A 16,721-nucleotide genomic window follows, 5' to 3' on the forward strand; every position below is an offset into this window, starting at 1 on the left:
CCACAGCGTTATACAGTAGTGAAGGTGGAATTTGATGGTTGGCATGACCCAGATTTGGATTGGAGAGGGGTTAATGGGTGGTTGGACTAAAAAAAAAAAAAAAAAAAAAAAAAAGGCCCACAGGATTTTACAGTGGGCCGTGCAGCCATGTAAACACCGCAACCGGCAAACAAAAACCTTTTCCAGATGGGCCACAACCCAGACCATCCTATTAGAATAAATTCAACTCAGATGGCACATCACACTTCATTAAAGTAAACCCTCCACGCATTTAGTTCTGACACTCCATCACTCACTCCCCGGGAGTTTTTTTCCCCTGCCACATGTATGGTAGGCGAGTAATCCCACGCTAGAGAGGCCAGAGTTAAGCGTTGACTCTCATCCTGACTGGCACATGCTGTTTCACAGAGAGATTAAGCTCTCATTCACAGCCACACATCTCATCAGACCACAGCTCGAGGTGATGAATCTCTGTTGGATGATTAGCACCCAATTCTCCATTTAAACCATTTAAAAAGCAGAAACTCCCAGCTTCTAGCACGTGCCAAATAAATCTAATCAGTTACTTGAAGTAAACATCAACTCAAAAACAGACACTCCTCTCATCTCAGGCCTCTTACCATCCCATGTATCCATTTCATGCTGGTCCTGTCCTGCCAGAGAGTCACCTGGCAACCATCCACGCTGGTTCAGTCAATACAGGAACCTTTAGAGACTCTGCATCCAGCCCGCAGGACCAAGCGTCATTTCCCACCACCTTTTCTCTCTTTCTACCTCTCTGTTGATGTATCACACTGGTCCAATGCCCTTTCCCTTCCGCTCTCTCTTTCATTCACTATCTTGGCCCCCTGTCTATCTGTTGTCCTACCTCTCTGTCTCTCACCAGCTCCTCTCTGTCCCTTCTCGCGCTCACCCCTTGGCCTTGTTACTGGGACTGCCCCTTTAGGTCAGTTTACAGGCAGGTCATGTGACCGCTGGACTCTTGCAGGGGTCACGGCTTGGCCTGAGGTCCTGTGCTCATTGGGTGGGAGGCGTGGGGGTGGGGGAAGGTGAGCTAGCAGAGTGGAACTGATAGGCCCTTTAACTGTGCTCCACCCAAATTACCCCCACCCCTCCCCTCCATTGCTCTATCCACGGCCACCAGCCCCACACCAACCTCCCAATCCACCTTGAAATATGCATGCTGAAGGATCCCTGGACCCAAATGGCAACAAACAGTGACGTCATATGCAGATTCCTGCGCATCCCTGTGTGCACGGCAGCCAGCGAGGCGCCCTGTTTATTTCAGGGGCTTGTTCATTTAATAACTAAAACTTGCTAAACTAAAGTTAATCAGACCTCTCAAATTCATATAACCTCAGGCAGCACAACACTGAATTACTCACAATGACCCTTCCCTGTGCACCACTCCTGTTTCTTCTTCAAGACAGGTTATAACTTGACTAAACCATTTCATTGCAGGGAATCAATTTATAGACCAACGTATGTCAGATACGATAGGTGCCAATATAACCCCTTTCATCTTGATAATATTGTGTGTTTTTTGGCTGACCTAATGAATCACATATCAAAACAATAGACAATACAGCTAATGCAAATTGGTTAAATGTCCAGCAGTGAATTGAACAGGTTTACAACTCATTTACATCACACATTGTGAACATGCTGTATGCTTTTCTTATTTTGCAGATTCATGTTTTGCCTTGTGGTTATGAAGTAATCAAAAGCAAGACACCAAAGATGCTTCCTCTGTCACTTCTGGGTCTTGAGAGTGAATTGGGGAGCATGCACAGAACACCTAGTCCAGTTGAATGTATACATGCAGGATAAGCTTGACTAAAAATGCAGTCGAGCTTTTAGAGTTGTGTAAAGAATAATAATCACATTATTATTTTAGTCAGAATAATTTTTTTTTCTAAAAACATAAATAAAATTACAAACAGGACCATATGGCAGTGAGTGAGTATATCTTTCCTTGTGACAACACTGAAGACATGACACTTTGATACAATTTAAAGCAGTCAGTGTACAGCTTGTATAACAGTGTACATACAGCCACTCTCATATGGCCTAGGCTTGAAGAAGCTTTACACACCCTAAAACTGAGCAACGGTTTAACATGGTCGACCAAAGAAGTTGGGAGTACGTTGTCAGCATCATATCCAGAGGTTGTCTATTGAAAATAGACATATGAGTGCTGCCAGGATTGCTGCAGAGGTCGAATGGGCGGGGGTCAGACTGTCAGCGATCAGACAATACGCCACACACTGCGTCAAATTGGTCTGCATGGCTGTCATCCCAGAAGGAAGTGTCTTCTAAAGATGGTGCACAAGAAAGCTAGCAAACCGAATACAAGCAGACTAGAGACATGGATTGAGGTGGTAGTAGCCTAGTGGGTAAGACACTCGCCTGTGAACCAGAAGACCCGGGTTCAAATCCCACTTACTACCATTGTGTCCCTGAGCAAGACACTTAACCTTAAGTTGCTCCAGGGAGACTGTCCCTGTAAAATACTGATTGTAAGTCGCTCTGGATAAGGGCGTCTGATAAATACTGTAAATGTAAATGTAAATGTAAATGGATTACTGTAACCAGATCATATGGTCTGATGAGACCAAGATTGTGTCATCTTAGTGTGTCTTACCTACAGTCAAAACATGGTGGTTTGGGACTAGATGAGTGCTGAACTTGAATGCAAACATATACTGTGACAAACTGAAGCTGGGCATGATCCCTCCACTGTGGGGCCTGCGGCCCAGTTTCCGAAGGGAGGGGGATCAGATTAAAGGCTCCATGGCGTCTGTGCATTAGAGACAGCCCAGCTTTAATTAATTCTGATTTAATTAATCAGACCAGTTAACGGACTGTTACTGTACAGACAAGTCCCCCTCCCAGGCGAGTATGAACATGACTACAAAACAGAAGCCAGCACTCACGCACCTGCAGCCTTCAGCTCAACAAAACCCTTCAGGTAAAGCAAGACAATGAGAAAAAAATGGCAGATTGCTATATTAAGTATGCTACTATTTATTATAGTAAAATGTCTTTTTATTTAGTGTCAGAGGCCATAGAAAATGACCCATTTAGCCATAATCCTATAAATGCAGGAATAGCCATACATTTCAAGACAGGCTAACAGAACTGCATAATTCAGGATAAAGTGCCAGTTGTCGTGATAATAATATAATAAATGTGTGATTTTACACAATGCTCACTATAAAATGATTAAAACTAAAAAAATTCTGAACTCCTGTATATTTTTGATAGTTTCATTCCAGCACTGAATTTAGATATCAGTCAACATTTCTGCCATTTATGAAACACGCAGGGCGTCTCCTTGAACCGGTTTCAGCATGACTCAATGTGTATTTCAGAAAATCTGCAGCATTCTGTTTACAGCTGCATTCAGCGTGCTGAAACTGAAGCGCATGTGATTGGGAGGATCATTTCAGACCCAGAGATGGAGAGCAGTCACAGATGACCTCGCCTGGCCTGTGCGGATGCCTGAAGCACACACTTGACCCCTAACACGGATGGCCATCTTGCCCCTCCAAATGACGATTAACCTGCAGCTCTAGTCATGAAGAATCCGACCCTGAGAGTGATAGCAAAGGCAACAAGGCTCACACGGCTCAGCGCTTGTAAATAGGCCTCACAGCATAACAGTTTTTACGCTGCTGTGGAAGATAAAGAGATTTAAGCTGCTGTGATGAGGCAGGGGTTCCATGGTTGGAGTGCATTATTGCAGGAAGTTACTAGAACTACACTTTTCCAGTGGCATTTTTGAGTTAATCTGCATTTAGAACAAAATGCCTCCTTCATGGCTTGTGGTGCAATGTTTCAATATTCCTGTTGTTATTACAAGAAGAGCACTCACAGTCAACCAAGACAGTAACAAATCAGGCAAAGAATGCGTAATTTGTACCTGAAGTGACTTTTCTACCCAGCACTTTTAAGACTAAACCAAAATGTCTAATAGTAGATTCAGCAACTGATTTATGGATAGATTATTGTAATTGACATCTAAACATCTAACCCACACTGTCAGTTACAGAACAGGAACAAATTCTCCAAACAGGAACAAAAACTGCTTTTCCTCGCCTTTAGACTAGCAGCGTTAGATATGAAAATGAAGACAGAGATCAGTTTGAATATTTGGATATTCAAATATATCCACTAACCATTAAGAGTGTTGCCCCAGTTATTCATAAGCAATACTATCAGATCAGGCATATGTGCTGGTGTTGAGTCTGGGATAAAACTAAACATAAGCCGATCTGATGCAAACGTAATGCAACTAAATGAAAATGTATTAATAACAATGAACACAAAAAAGCTTGTCTTTGGCTTCTGAGGCTGAACTCAGATTTTTGCCACAACACCTTTATGATAAATAGTTACCCAAGGTCTGCACAAGTGTATGTGTTTGTATACGTGTGCTGTGGCATAGCAGCAGATGGATTATAGATGTGACCTGAGGTAACACATTGATCCTTGGATAAGACCCGATACAAAAAACAAATCACTCCAACGATACTCCAACTCCAACTTTGACACGCAAAATAGATGCTTGTGTGTGACAAGGGATAAAACCAAATTGAGGATTAATTAATAAAAAGGGTTTAAATATATTGTGATGGCCATGTAGTGAAGGCTCATCTTAGACCACAGGGTCAGACTGACAGCACCACCAGACACCACACCAGACAAACATTGCTTTGAATGGCCTGTTTCTTCACTTGAAACTATTTCACATGTACAAACTATTGCATCTGGATTTAGGCTGAGGTATCAGAACACAGGACACTTCTGCTCAACACTTATAAAGGCAACAACAGGGCTTTATGATAACAGTTTATGTTAATGACACATTTGTTACATTTTATCTAATAAAGCTGGAGAAAGCAAGACTCTCCCACAAACGTATAATGAATTACACAGTAACACAACAGTTCACGTGTCAAAAGGTTCTGCAAAACCATACAGACACATGGCTCAATACAAGCAATGCGGCTTCAATCAACAAAGCTTGTGTCTATCAGGAGAAATTACATTAGTGGGAGAGTTTAGGAATGTCCTCAGTAACGTTTTAAAGAAACAACACAAGAAGGCGGTCTTTTACACAAATTACAACAAAGTCAAACCTGCACTAGTACTCACTAGTATTCAAACGTAGATTATTCCTATTCCACGTATTTCAACATTATAATGACCCCAATCATGCCTCCAACACAACCACTGCCTTGCTAAAGAGACAGAGGGTAAAGGCGCTGGACAGGCCAAGCATGTCTCCAGACATAAACCCTATTTATCTGAGGGGCATCTTCAAACAGAAGGTGGAGGAGCGCAAAGTCTCAAACATTCGCCATCCAACATAATGGACGAGGACTACAGTGGCAAACTCAGAAACTCAGAAAAGTGCATTCCATGACCAAGAGAGTTAAGGCAGACCTGGAAAATATTGGTGGCCACACAAAATATTGACACTTTGGCACAATTTCGACATTTCCATATAGGAAATGTGTGTTTAGTTAATTTGAGGAGACAGCAAATTTACACTGTTATACAAGATGTGCACTAACTACTTTGTCATCCAACGGAAAGATATAATAAAATATTTACAAAAATGTGAGGGGTGTATTATTTGCATTTACTTCCTTTGAATGACTTTGGTACCAGGATGGTGAACCGAGCGTTGGAGTGGAGCGTCAGCTGTCAAGCCCTCGACCCGCACTGTGATGCCACACAGAGAACATGATGATCCAGGGCTGGTAACTTATTTTTATCCTGCACTGGCTGAGCGCGCTCTGCCTTTTCCTTCTGCCCTATGACCTCCGGTTTCCCTCACTCAAGGAGAAAAGATGTGCTCTTCAATCGTTACTAATTATACTTCACCATAATTACACTTGCGGCAATGGCTATGTCCCAGATCTACCGAGACTCGCTTTAATTATTGACTCGAGCACATACACACAGGCACACACACAATTACTGCAACATACACATTAAATATTTATATGCACCTTATAATAAAGAAGTGAAGTAAAGAACTAAAGGCCTTTGCATTTGAAGCCTTGAACAAGGAACTTGTGCGGCAGCGGCAGGCCGTGACTTAAAATGCAGTGCTGTATTAGGCACAGCCACCCATTCGACTTTAGTTATGGACACAAAGGTCAGAGAGAGAGTTTTTGCTGTTCATGGCAAGTATAAGTGAGGGAGGGAGGAATAATAAAAAAAAATTATTCAAACACACAAAGGATTATTGGCCTCTCCCACGACCTGCCAGAAGGGGGCATCATGCTGACATCAGCATCTCCAAAGCACATCATCGGCCCAAACCCCCACCCCTCCAAGGAAACGGCTCCATTATGAGCGCAGCCCGAGCGGTGGGCTGAAACAAAACATTGTACGATGATGAAAAGAACCGGAGAAATAAATAGGGCAGATTACTTCCATGCCAACAAACAAGGTCACATCACTGCATTTGAACGTTACCACAGATTTATTTATTTTTTTAATCCTTTTTCATTTTTTCATAATTAACACAATTTCCTCAGGGAAGAGCATCTCCGGGGTCTGATGTGAACCTCATCTCCATAATCCACCCCATCTTGGTCTTCGTTAATGTGCAAATGGGAGGGGAGATGGCCAAAATTGATTTTATTTTTGTGCATGTGAAGTGAGAATGCTCACTATGAGAACATGAGCATCCCAGAATGCTTCATTACACTGCTGAGAATGGTTCCACACACGGCAGGGTTCCGCATGTGTGTTACCGCAGAAAAATGAACAGCTTATCATTGGCTGCCATACTGTAGGTTATCTTCGACTCAAACGTTACATTTATCGGGTCACTGTCATTACGTTAAGCCCCTGTTGAAGGCGCAGGCACTCATCCTCCAGACGTGCATCAACAAGCACGGAGCTTTATCTTCACACACGTGTACGCACACACACACACACACACACACACACACACACACACAGTAAAAAAGCCACAGTGGTATGCGGGGAGCCTGCCTTCCTGCCCAGACCACCGCTCTCTGACATTCCTTCCAGGGGAGGGGCTCTGCGACTGTGGATGATTTGCTGCTTGTTATTTGTGGCCGGTGTGTAGTGAAAGAGCAGTTTTCTACGGCTTCTTTATTTTTAGACGTGAGACTCTCCGCCAAGCTTTTTTTTTTTATTTTGGGGAAAAAAAAAAAAGGGAGAAAGACTAAAAAAAAAAAAAAAAAGACTACGCCACCAAAAATCATAATGACAGGTTTCGCAGACGGAGGGGAACAGGCTGTCGCGCCCCTTCACCGCCTCTCTCGCTCTCTCGGTTCTGAAGAGAATGTCTGCTCTGTGCAGACACCAGCAGAGCCACAACCATTACGGCCTGGGTCCTTCTGTCTTCCTTTCTGCTTGAGAACCTTTTCATTTTTCACACTTATCTCTGAGAGGAAGAGAGAGAGAGAGAGAGAGAGAGAGATGGCGGAATATGCATCAAGTGCATATTTGTATGCTGCCAATGTCCACCAAGGCCTGGTGCTCCTGCTCTAATCCTCACATAGCCCTCCCCGCACGGCAGTTCCACCTCCTGTAGCTGTGGGTGAAGCGTGCTGCGTCATCACAGGCTGGTACAGGTACCCCGAACCACTAGCCGCTCTGTCTTTTCTCCACTCCTCTCATCGCCCAACGCTTCCTGTCATCCTCTCCTCTGACCTCTTTGCTGTGTCACTCGCGCTCCCTCCCCTCCCCTCCTTCCGTCGTCTCCTCCCATCTCATCTTCCTTCTCGCCCTCCCGCTCTCCCTCCGTTCCCTCGTCTTGCTCCAGAACTGTCAGGTTGCATTAGCAGCCGCTGAAAGCTGTGCCCGCAGAAATAACAGGCAGGGCCGCGCTGTGCCACCCCATTCTCCTGCTCCACTTCTCCTTCTGACAAAACACACTTCGCTGGGAAGATGCCCACGTTGTTTTATTCATGTGGCGCTCGCCCTCCCCCGCCGCGCTTACACAACGCCGGCCTACTAAACTCAGCATTCCTGGGCCGGGGGGCTCGATCGGCGTTACGTTGGCGCCGGAGGAGACGGCGCTGTGACACAGCAGTGCTGACGCCTCAGGTATCATTACAGCACAGAGCCTGAGATGGTCAAGAACAAAAAAAAAAAGGTGCTTTGTCGGCGTATCTCCGTGCTCGTGGTGGAGAGGACGCGACGAACAGTTCACACCCGCAATCATTCCACTCCGTGTGCTGAAGCGCGTATGGCCTTTTATTTCAAAAGGTCCGACATTGGCCTCAGACTCAGTAAAACTGGGTGAATAGACATTAAATTAGGACAAAAAGCGTTTCCATTCAAACCGAGGGCTAGGCTTAATCCATGAATGGAGAAGTTTATAGTTGGTTTGTAAGTGCCATTACATTTAGAAGCAGTTGGCATATGCTTTCGCAACCCCAGGGACCAGAGGTTTGGACCCACTCATGGACAAAAATAATGTAGCAAAAAAATATTATTATTATTATTTTTCCAAGGAATTTTTGCAAACACTTCACAAATGTAAAATTACATTTTATTTTGCGAAGATCTGTCAGGTGTGTCTTTATTGCATCGATAATCACTTTGCTGGTGCTGGGAGGGTTAGTTCCCAAAATCGCTGAAAAGGACGCAGTGACTCTGTGCTGCTGTGATATAGGCACGAGGTGTTTACTTTGCTGAAACACGTACATAAATTGCACATACAGAGTAGATGAAACGGATTTTTAAGCACAACTATGTTATTTCTTTGAATAAAATAGAACACATAAAATCAAACAGATGATTTGTTTAAAAACCTCGAACTTCTTCCATGTAGTATACATATATTTACATTATGTAACCCAGGTCTGATGTGTGTTTTAGTTGTTGTGTAGTTCTGGCTGAAGGGTTGAGAGAGCAGGGTCTGAATCTGTGTGCTCTCGTGCTAATTCTCTGCACAACGGATGCTTTTTTTTTTTTTTTTAAAAACAACAGGGTCACCAGATAAGTGACACATACAGAGCAAAAAAAAAAAAAAAAATGTGCTTTCATCATAGCTGGGTGGTCATGTTTAAGCAAATATGAGGAATAAGAAAAGTTAACTAGTCCAAATTGGCTATTTAAATATATAAAAAAAAAAGACTATTATCTGGCAGGGGTTTCTGTGAAATGCATACCTCATTCCAAACATTCTATAGATGCCTAAAGAACAGCAAGCCCCCCCAACTTCCCTCTAAAGCGCTGAAACTCGCAGTTAGTGTAAAGTGGCTGTCAGTGAGTGGAGCGTAATCTCCAGTCAAATTAATCCTGATGTCAAACGGCGCTAACAGCGCAGAGGCCGTCCGCTCCCCCGCCGCACTGGGAGCTTACGTTAATCGCCGCAAATTAACTCCGCTCCCTAACCCGTTTAAAGCGAGCCCTTTTCCTCCACGACCTTGTGCAGCGGTACCTTTTAAATCATTCTGCATTAGAGTGCCAGTGCCACGTGTGTAAACTACACACACACACACACACACACACACACACACTCTCTCTCTGTACTTTAAAGGGGTTGGGGGGTTTGGGGAGTGGGCACAAACATTTGTCAGGTTGAAAGCGTCACCCTACGCAGCTGGGAGAGCAGTGATTGGCAGAAGCTGCTTAAGCACATGATTATATATTCTAATGTAATTACAGTGAGCTATTAAGCGTGGGTTTGAAGTGTCAGATCTTACCATGTCCACGTGAAACAGCGCCACTTCCTCACCCCTCACAGCAATGCAGAGTGCAAAATCGTTGCTTCAGATTTAACTTGACCTTTCACCTTTGCTTTATGCAAGGGCTTCTTTTTCATGGAACATTTAAAAGCAGGAGCTAGAACCCAGACCACCATTATTTAAGGTTCTAGTGGAACTTGTGGAACATTAAGCTTGTGGGGTGTAATTAGTTAATAGGGTCTAGTAATTATTTGGTGACTTCATATATATTATTTATAATATTAGGGATGTCACCAGAAACAATACTTAAAGTGCACTGTATTCAGTTCTGTAGGTACTGGGGCTGCAATTCTTATTCTTTAAAATACACATACTGGCCTGTTCCCACAAGTGCACGAAAAACTACAGACACTAATGCACCTACAGGGATAACTCCACTGTTCAAGAAAGCACGAGTCAGATGAGCCTGGAGCAAGTGGCCAGTGAGTGAAAATTGATTTGCAAAAAACATGCTAAATGTATAGGTGCGTGTTTGTCAGTAATCATCATTTTGATCCGGGTATTGGCATATTGGTAATTCCACTGCTATAGGGAGTGATCGCTAACTGTATGGTATTGAGACATCCCTTTTGAAATAATGTTACAATCATCTCCACCGTTCTTTGAATCTGAAAGTTCAGAAAGTGCCTTCTGGTTCTGTAGGAAAGTGCTGGTACTTCGTACACAAGAAAAGCCCCCCTGATGATAGCGCTTGGTGAAAAACTGAGAACACTCTGAATCGGAAAGAGTAGAGGGTGACCGCAGGGCTCAGCGGTGCTCTGACTACAGGTCTTGTTCAGGCAAAGACCAAGGAGCAGTAATGAGACGTCTTTCACTCCAGACGCAACCACGTAGTGGCTGGAGCCAAGCCTGCGAGAGGCAGCACCACACCACCCTGTTATCTGAGAGGGGAACCTCCTAATCAAGACCTGGCCTCCACCCTCACACACCGCAGATCCGGAGGGGCATGAAGGCCTGGGCCACTCGCCAGCCTGGGGCTCAGCAGCCGCTAATGTAGTTAGCCGTCAAATGGTGTGTTATGTCATTTTCTGCCTTGTGAAAGGTGATGTATGCCACGGGAAACGTGCCGGCCTGCTTTTTCTACCGATGCAGACTTGGCCTTGACCTACAGTCCTCCGTATGGAAAAAAAAAAAGAAACGCTGTTCCTGAAGTTCCTGTATGCGCGCGTGCAGTGTAAAAATATTTGTATACTTGCTGAGGTTAGCGACATTTCCTTACCTAAGTGGTGTTCATTTAGGCCATCTGTGAGAAGAGAAGAAAAGAAAGGAAGAGAATGCAATCAGTTAATTTGACAAAATGAGAAACAATCACAAAATAAGAAAATAAGATACGATTTTTTTTTTTTTTCTAGAGCCGAGTCCAGCAGCACCTGCCACTCATTACATCACTACGGCTACAGACACAGCTGGGCCAATAAGCACACAGAGCTGATTTTATGTGACAGGCTCAGGTAAGCCAACGACTCCAGAGCCTCAAACTACAAGCCCTCACGTCAGAGAAGAGCATGATGGTCAAGCAAATGAGGCATCTGCTCCAATTCCATCAGAAGGAGGACGCTGGGCCACGGTGTGGAGAAGGTGTTGAGGGAGCGCAGTCCTGACAGAAGGCTTTGAGTGAGGCCTGGGGGACCGGACCCCACACCTGCCCACAGCCGCTGTGGACAAGGCAGACAAGGGCAGGGCCCGGGAGGTGACAGAACGCACATATGCACCCTCAGCCTCCCATAGTGCTGAGCATGGGCACACAAAAGCCAGGACACATGGCAGCCAGGGAAACAGATGGCATCAAGGTCTTTGTGCCACACAGACCCTTCTCTTCTCCCATCTATCCACGCGTAAGATCCAGAAATGCAAACATATGTACATACCTATTCACAGGCAAAAGACACACAAACCCAGGAGGGCAAGAAGATCTTTATGTGATTTCAGCAAACTATCCAAAATATAACACTAAATCAGTCCATCTCTGACATCACTCAGCTCTAGGCCAAGTGTTATTCAGATAAAAATGTTTTAAGACATTTTGGATGAAGTGAGCCAGCTAAATGTAGCCACATTTATTTATAACATTTACATACAAAAGTTATAAACACATATTTGACACTTGGAATTGCATCGGAATTATTTTAGTTCCTTGCTATTTGCTAAAGTTTACATCATTTTAGTCTTATACCTGTTAATTAAAAATGTATATCTTAAATCCACAAATATATGTATATCTGAAATCTTAAATCCACAAATATACATCTGGGGTGGCTGGCCCAGGTTAGGACTATTAGAATTTCAACTGCTGATTAACAAAACCACACATTTTTCTGAATTTAAAGAGAGGAGGATACATGAAGCTCAGACAGTCTGTTGTACATTTGCACACGGACATCACAACGTCAAAGTACGAAATTGTCCTGGTTACCCATTCACGATTAATCACATTTGCTATGAAAGTCCCATTCGTTGTCTTTACTGGCTCCATCCAGCATGTTGAAGTAGGACACAGGTCCCTAAACAGCAAATCATTTCTTATGTATTTATTAAAATTGAAATTTCAAGCATGGCTTGTTTACAGTGAGAAGAGAAGGGGGTGTCGGATGATTATGTATTTATGCAGCAGACCACACTGCCTCCATATCAAGAAACCTACAACTGAAAAGCACTTTGGGGCACTGAAGAAGAGACATGACGTTCTCCACCTGGGAAGGAAGAAGCTTCCACTGTGTCTTTCTCTTATTTCAGCCTGGTGACTGGAGGCTTCTAAGGCTTAGTAGACTAGAACAGTGTTGCAAATCAGAAGAATTGGTACAATTTTGTCTAAAAGTAACTTTAATCATGAAACTTGGTAAATGAATCCTTAAAAAAACGCAAGCACAGCAAGTTGTCACACTATTAAATGTTAATTTACAGCGTTTATCCGGCACCCGGCGTCACCAAATCATCCCTTCATCCATATAGAGCGCAGAACACTTCCTCTGAGGCACGCTCACCGCCTCTGCCCAGACAAGCATTTAACCGGCTTAAAACCACTGCCTGAGCAGGGCCACCCAGCCATGCACGTCAGAGCCTCACAGGGACATGAGTGTGTGTGTGTGTGTGTGTGTGTGTGTGTGTGTGCGTGTGCAAGAGAGAGAGAGAGAAATAGTGAGCATGCAAGTGTGCTCTGAAAGTGTGTTAGTATGTTTCTATGAATGTGACTGCATGAGAATCAGCAGAATCATCTGTAGATATAATGAAACAAACTGAGTTACTACACATCTTTTCAAACTGCGATCTTTGAAATCTCTGGAACTGAAAACAAGCATATCACCTGACTACAGTGAACCCAGCAAAAATAGCCCACGCTGTCTGTGGGTCTCTGGTTTCGGGTAAATTCAGGCAGTCATGGAGAGGTAGAGTATGGTGGGCCTGTCAACTGACTTGTGCTTAGGGACGATACAATGACTAACAAACAGCAATTCGGTAACAAAACCAGGAGACATTGTTAATTTGAGTTGGAATGTGAGGTAAGAAGACAAAACCAGCATGTAATGGTGTACAGATCCTAAAGCAAAAAGGGTGATAAGGTTGTGGTAGAATATATATACATATATATATATACATAACTCCACATGTGTTCAATCATAGTTTTGATACCTTCAGTAAGAATCTACCAATGTAAATGGTCATGAAAATAAAGAAAATGCATTGAATGAGAAGGTATGTCCAAACTTTTGTCCTGTAGTGTATATACATGTGTGTGTGTGTGTGTGTGTGTGTTTGTGTCAACTGAGTCCCATTTTTAAGCACTATAAATGACTTATCAGGCTTGTTTGTTAAGGCTCTGGTCAAGAACATCATCAGGATTTACATAAAAACAGAGGTTTCTGTCCTCATGATAACACATCACGCAATCTCTGTACTACTCATCTCAAGACCATATCCACAACCAAACCAGCTCACCCACAGTCCTGACCAAAACCTATGAGTAACCTATATGACTAGAAGAGAGAAAATCAAAGGATTAAAACAATTATGTACTTTAACAATTTAGAGTGTTATGCAAATGTAAACACACACGAACACACACACGTGCACAAGATCCACTCTAGGCTCCTGGAGGCAGCTCAGTTCAGGCAGTTCAGGTGAGTGATGGAGCAGGAGGGACAGCAACATGCCAAAACCCTAAAGAGCGCACCTGACACCCGGCTCCGGCACACACGGCCATTTGCAGCATGCCACAAGACAAACCACACAGGGGCAGCCTGGGGTGTGTGTGCGTTCCTGGGCACTCAGGCGTGTGTGAGGGGAAGAGGAAGGAGGGAGCACAGAGAAACCACACAGGCGTGAAGAATAAGCCTTGGCTGAGAAAGACGGAGGGGGAGGGAGGGAGAAGAGCTGGCCGAGGGATGGACAGGTACCCTCCTGATTTAATTCTCCATAAATCAAGTCGTGCCCCCATGGGGACTAACCCAGCATAGATTAGTTTGAGGCTAATCTACCCCTTTCAGTTGTTAAATCAGAAAAGTGACAAACGCAGTACAACACACTTGCACGGCATGGATGAGGAGATCACTAGGAAAGAAGGGAAGACAGGAAGATGAAAAAAATAATTAGGCCACAGCTGTGTATGTCTGTGGGCAAAAAACATAAACCCAACATGCCATATGAAATTAAATCACGGTCACGACGTATCACTAAGTGCCCAGCGCGCTGATTTCAATGTGCAACAACGGGGCTGGAGTCTGGCTAGGTCAATCGGATTGCGATGAAGAATTAGCTCCTTTTCGTCGACTGTAGAGGAACTGGAGAGTGGACAGAGTTCGAACTCCTGCCACGATGCTCCTGCTCTTTCGCCCAGAAAAAACTGAGGGCTTGAGGCATGAAATGATGTGCTAGCATTCAAGGAACATTTCTGGTTACGAGTTATGTGTGCCACATAATGCACCTACAGCTTTCCAGAGTCTGGAGGTGGAAGAATAAATGGCAAGAAAAAACGTATGATAAATGTAGTCATGGTGAAGGCGTTTAGCAGTGGGTATCTCACCATTTTCTCTCTACTGACCTCCCAGTACTCATGGAAGAACATTGGGAAAGATAAGACCTCACACCTAGAGGACAAAATGAGATGTTTGGCTGTTATCACCTTGACCATCACACTGACTTGGCACCAAAGGAACTAAGGCACTGACTATTTTTTTTTCTTTCTAATGCCAGGGACTACATCTCTTCCCTACATCACTGCCAACAGACCTTTGACTCAGGAAAAAGAAAAATGGAGGAGGAGAAGATGAAGAAGTCTGGTGACCCTCAAGAGATTAAAAACGGGAACTGAAGGTGCTACAGTGAAAGCAAGCCGGAAATCCAACCTTCAAAAAGCGTGGAAGCGAGCTGAGCACAGGATGGACGGGAGCACAAAAGACAGGATGAGGGAAGGAACTGAAGAATAGAGATAATGCAGAAATGATGGGGAGGAGAGAACACCGACTGACCACACAACTTCCACCCCCCGCCTGCTCTTCACGGCGTGTCGGTAGACTATAAATACTCTCTTCCTGTTCACAAACCCCGGCTTCCCCAAACAGACTCAATAATTCAGCAGGTTCTGAGAGCAGGATAATGCAGCGAACATGCACTGGCACAGATACAGAGCCTGATGGCCATGGAAACGACCAGCGTGGTCACCAGGAAGCAGAAGCCCTCATCATACCCATTTGCTTCTACTTCTGAGAAGGAGTAAGGAAGTGGACTCCTACGAAGTCTGTTGGTTGCAGTTTAAGGTCAGATCTAGGTCCAAATCTAGAGGGTCTTACTGACTAGTCGTGTTGGCCTTTATTACAAATAAAACTGAATAGTCTATATATAATATGAATAGTCTATATCCACAGTTTATGCACATTTCTATTTTTAAGATGTTACAAATTAAACAGATTGCTGTAGAGGCCGGACATTGGCTATAGAAAACCTTGTGTCAAGACCACAGCTGCTTCCAAACATCCAAACAGATCAGCAGCTAAGCTCTAGTAGACATGACATTTGTGAACATGCCTCCTACAGTACAGTTTTGCACTGCAGATAAGTTTGTTTTTTCTTTTATTTCAGCCTGGATTCGCTTGTGGGCTAAATTGATCAGTCAGAAAAACTATGACTGACAAGTGTGTGGAAAAACAGGGAGTGACAGGGAAGTAATCTGGTCATTTTTGAAAATGCACCCTACAGCAGAAGAGACATAGAAAGAAACAACAAAAAAAAAATATAACAAGATCAAGGACCCCCCCCCCCCCCATATTCTATATAGTTACAGTGCTAGAAAGTATTGCTATGCCCTTGTAGCTGGGTGTTAATGGCTCAAACACCATTGTGACTTCACAGCACGTCTACCACATTATCAAAATTTTAAGAAGAGGGAAGTTCCTTCTCTTCCTTCTTGTTTATGTATTAATTTCGGAAAGCCCAGAAGACGTGCCTGATGCCTCCTCAGCAAACATGACCCATATATTTATTTGTGCTGCTCTTGGCATTGGTAAACTACGGCCCATAGCGAGGGAACTACTCAAAGAAGGCGGATAAAGAGAGTGAGGACTAGAGAGAGACAGCAACAGAGGGGCGCCCAGTCACAAAGGACCAGGCATGTTCCAACAACCCCCCCACCCCCCCCCCCCCCCCCCCCCCCCCCCCCACCCCGACTACGGAGACAACAGCAGCGCTGTTTTTGTTTAGTCTACCCCAGCGACAGATGACTAGCACACACACAGAAGCACACATCCTCAGAGAACATGGTGTCCTGGTGCCAGTGCCGCACCTGACTGACAGGTAAGGCCACACACAACACAGGCACTCGTCCGTCACCACCCCATAGCGATCACGCAGCGTCTGGCTGGCGGGGCTCACTTGACTGGTTTGTGTTCCAGTCGTTATGGCACGCCGCGTTCGGAAAAGAAAGAGGGTGTCGCCCGGGCACAGGGCATCAAAGAGCCTGGCTTGTTCTGCTCACCTGAG

The 16,721-nt window shown here is 44.3% G+C and overlaps 1 protein-coding gene across 1 annotated transcript in view; it reads right to left on the bottom strand.

The window, feature by feature from the left end:
* The window catches only part of nr6a1b (nuclear receptor subfamily 6, group A, member 1b), a 74,725-nt gene that overhangs the window by 16,812 nt on the left and 41,192 nt on the right, over nt 1-16,721 (bottom strand). The window contains exon 3 of the mRNA XM_028974883.1: nt 10,972-10,995. Coding sequence (XP_028830716.1) covers nt 10,972-10,995 — 24 coding nt within the window. The remainder of the gene's footprint in view (nt 1-10,971; nt 10,996-16,721) is intronic.

Source organism: Denticeps clupeoides, chromosome 3 (genome assembly GCF_900700375.1).
Source record: "Denticeps clupeoides chromosome 3, fDenClu1.1, whole genome shotgun sequence".
Lineage (NCBI taxonomy): Eukaryota > Metazoa > Chordata > Actinopteri > Clupeiformes > Denticipitidae > Denticeps > Denticeps clupeoides.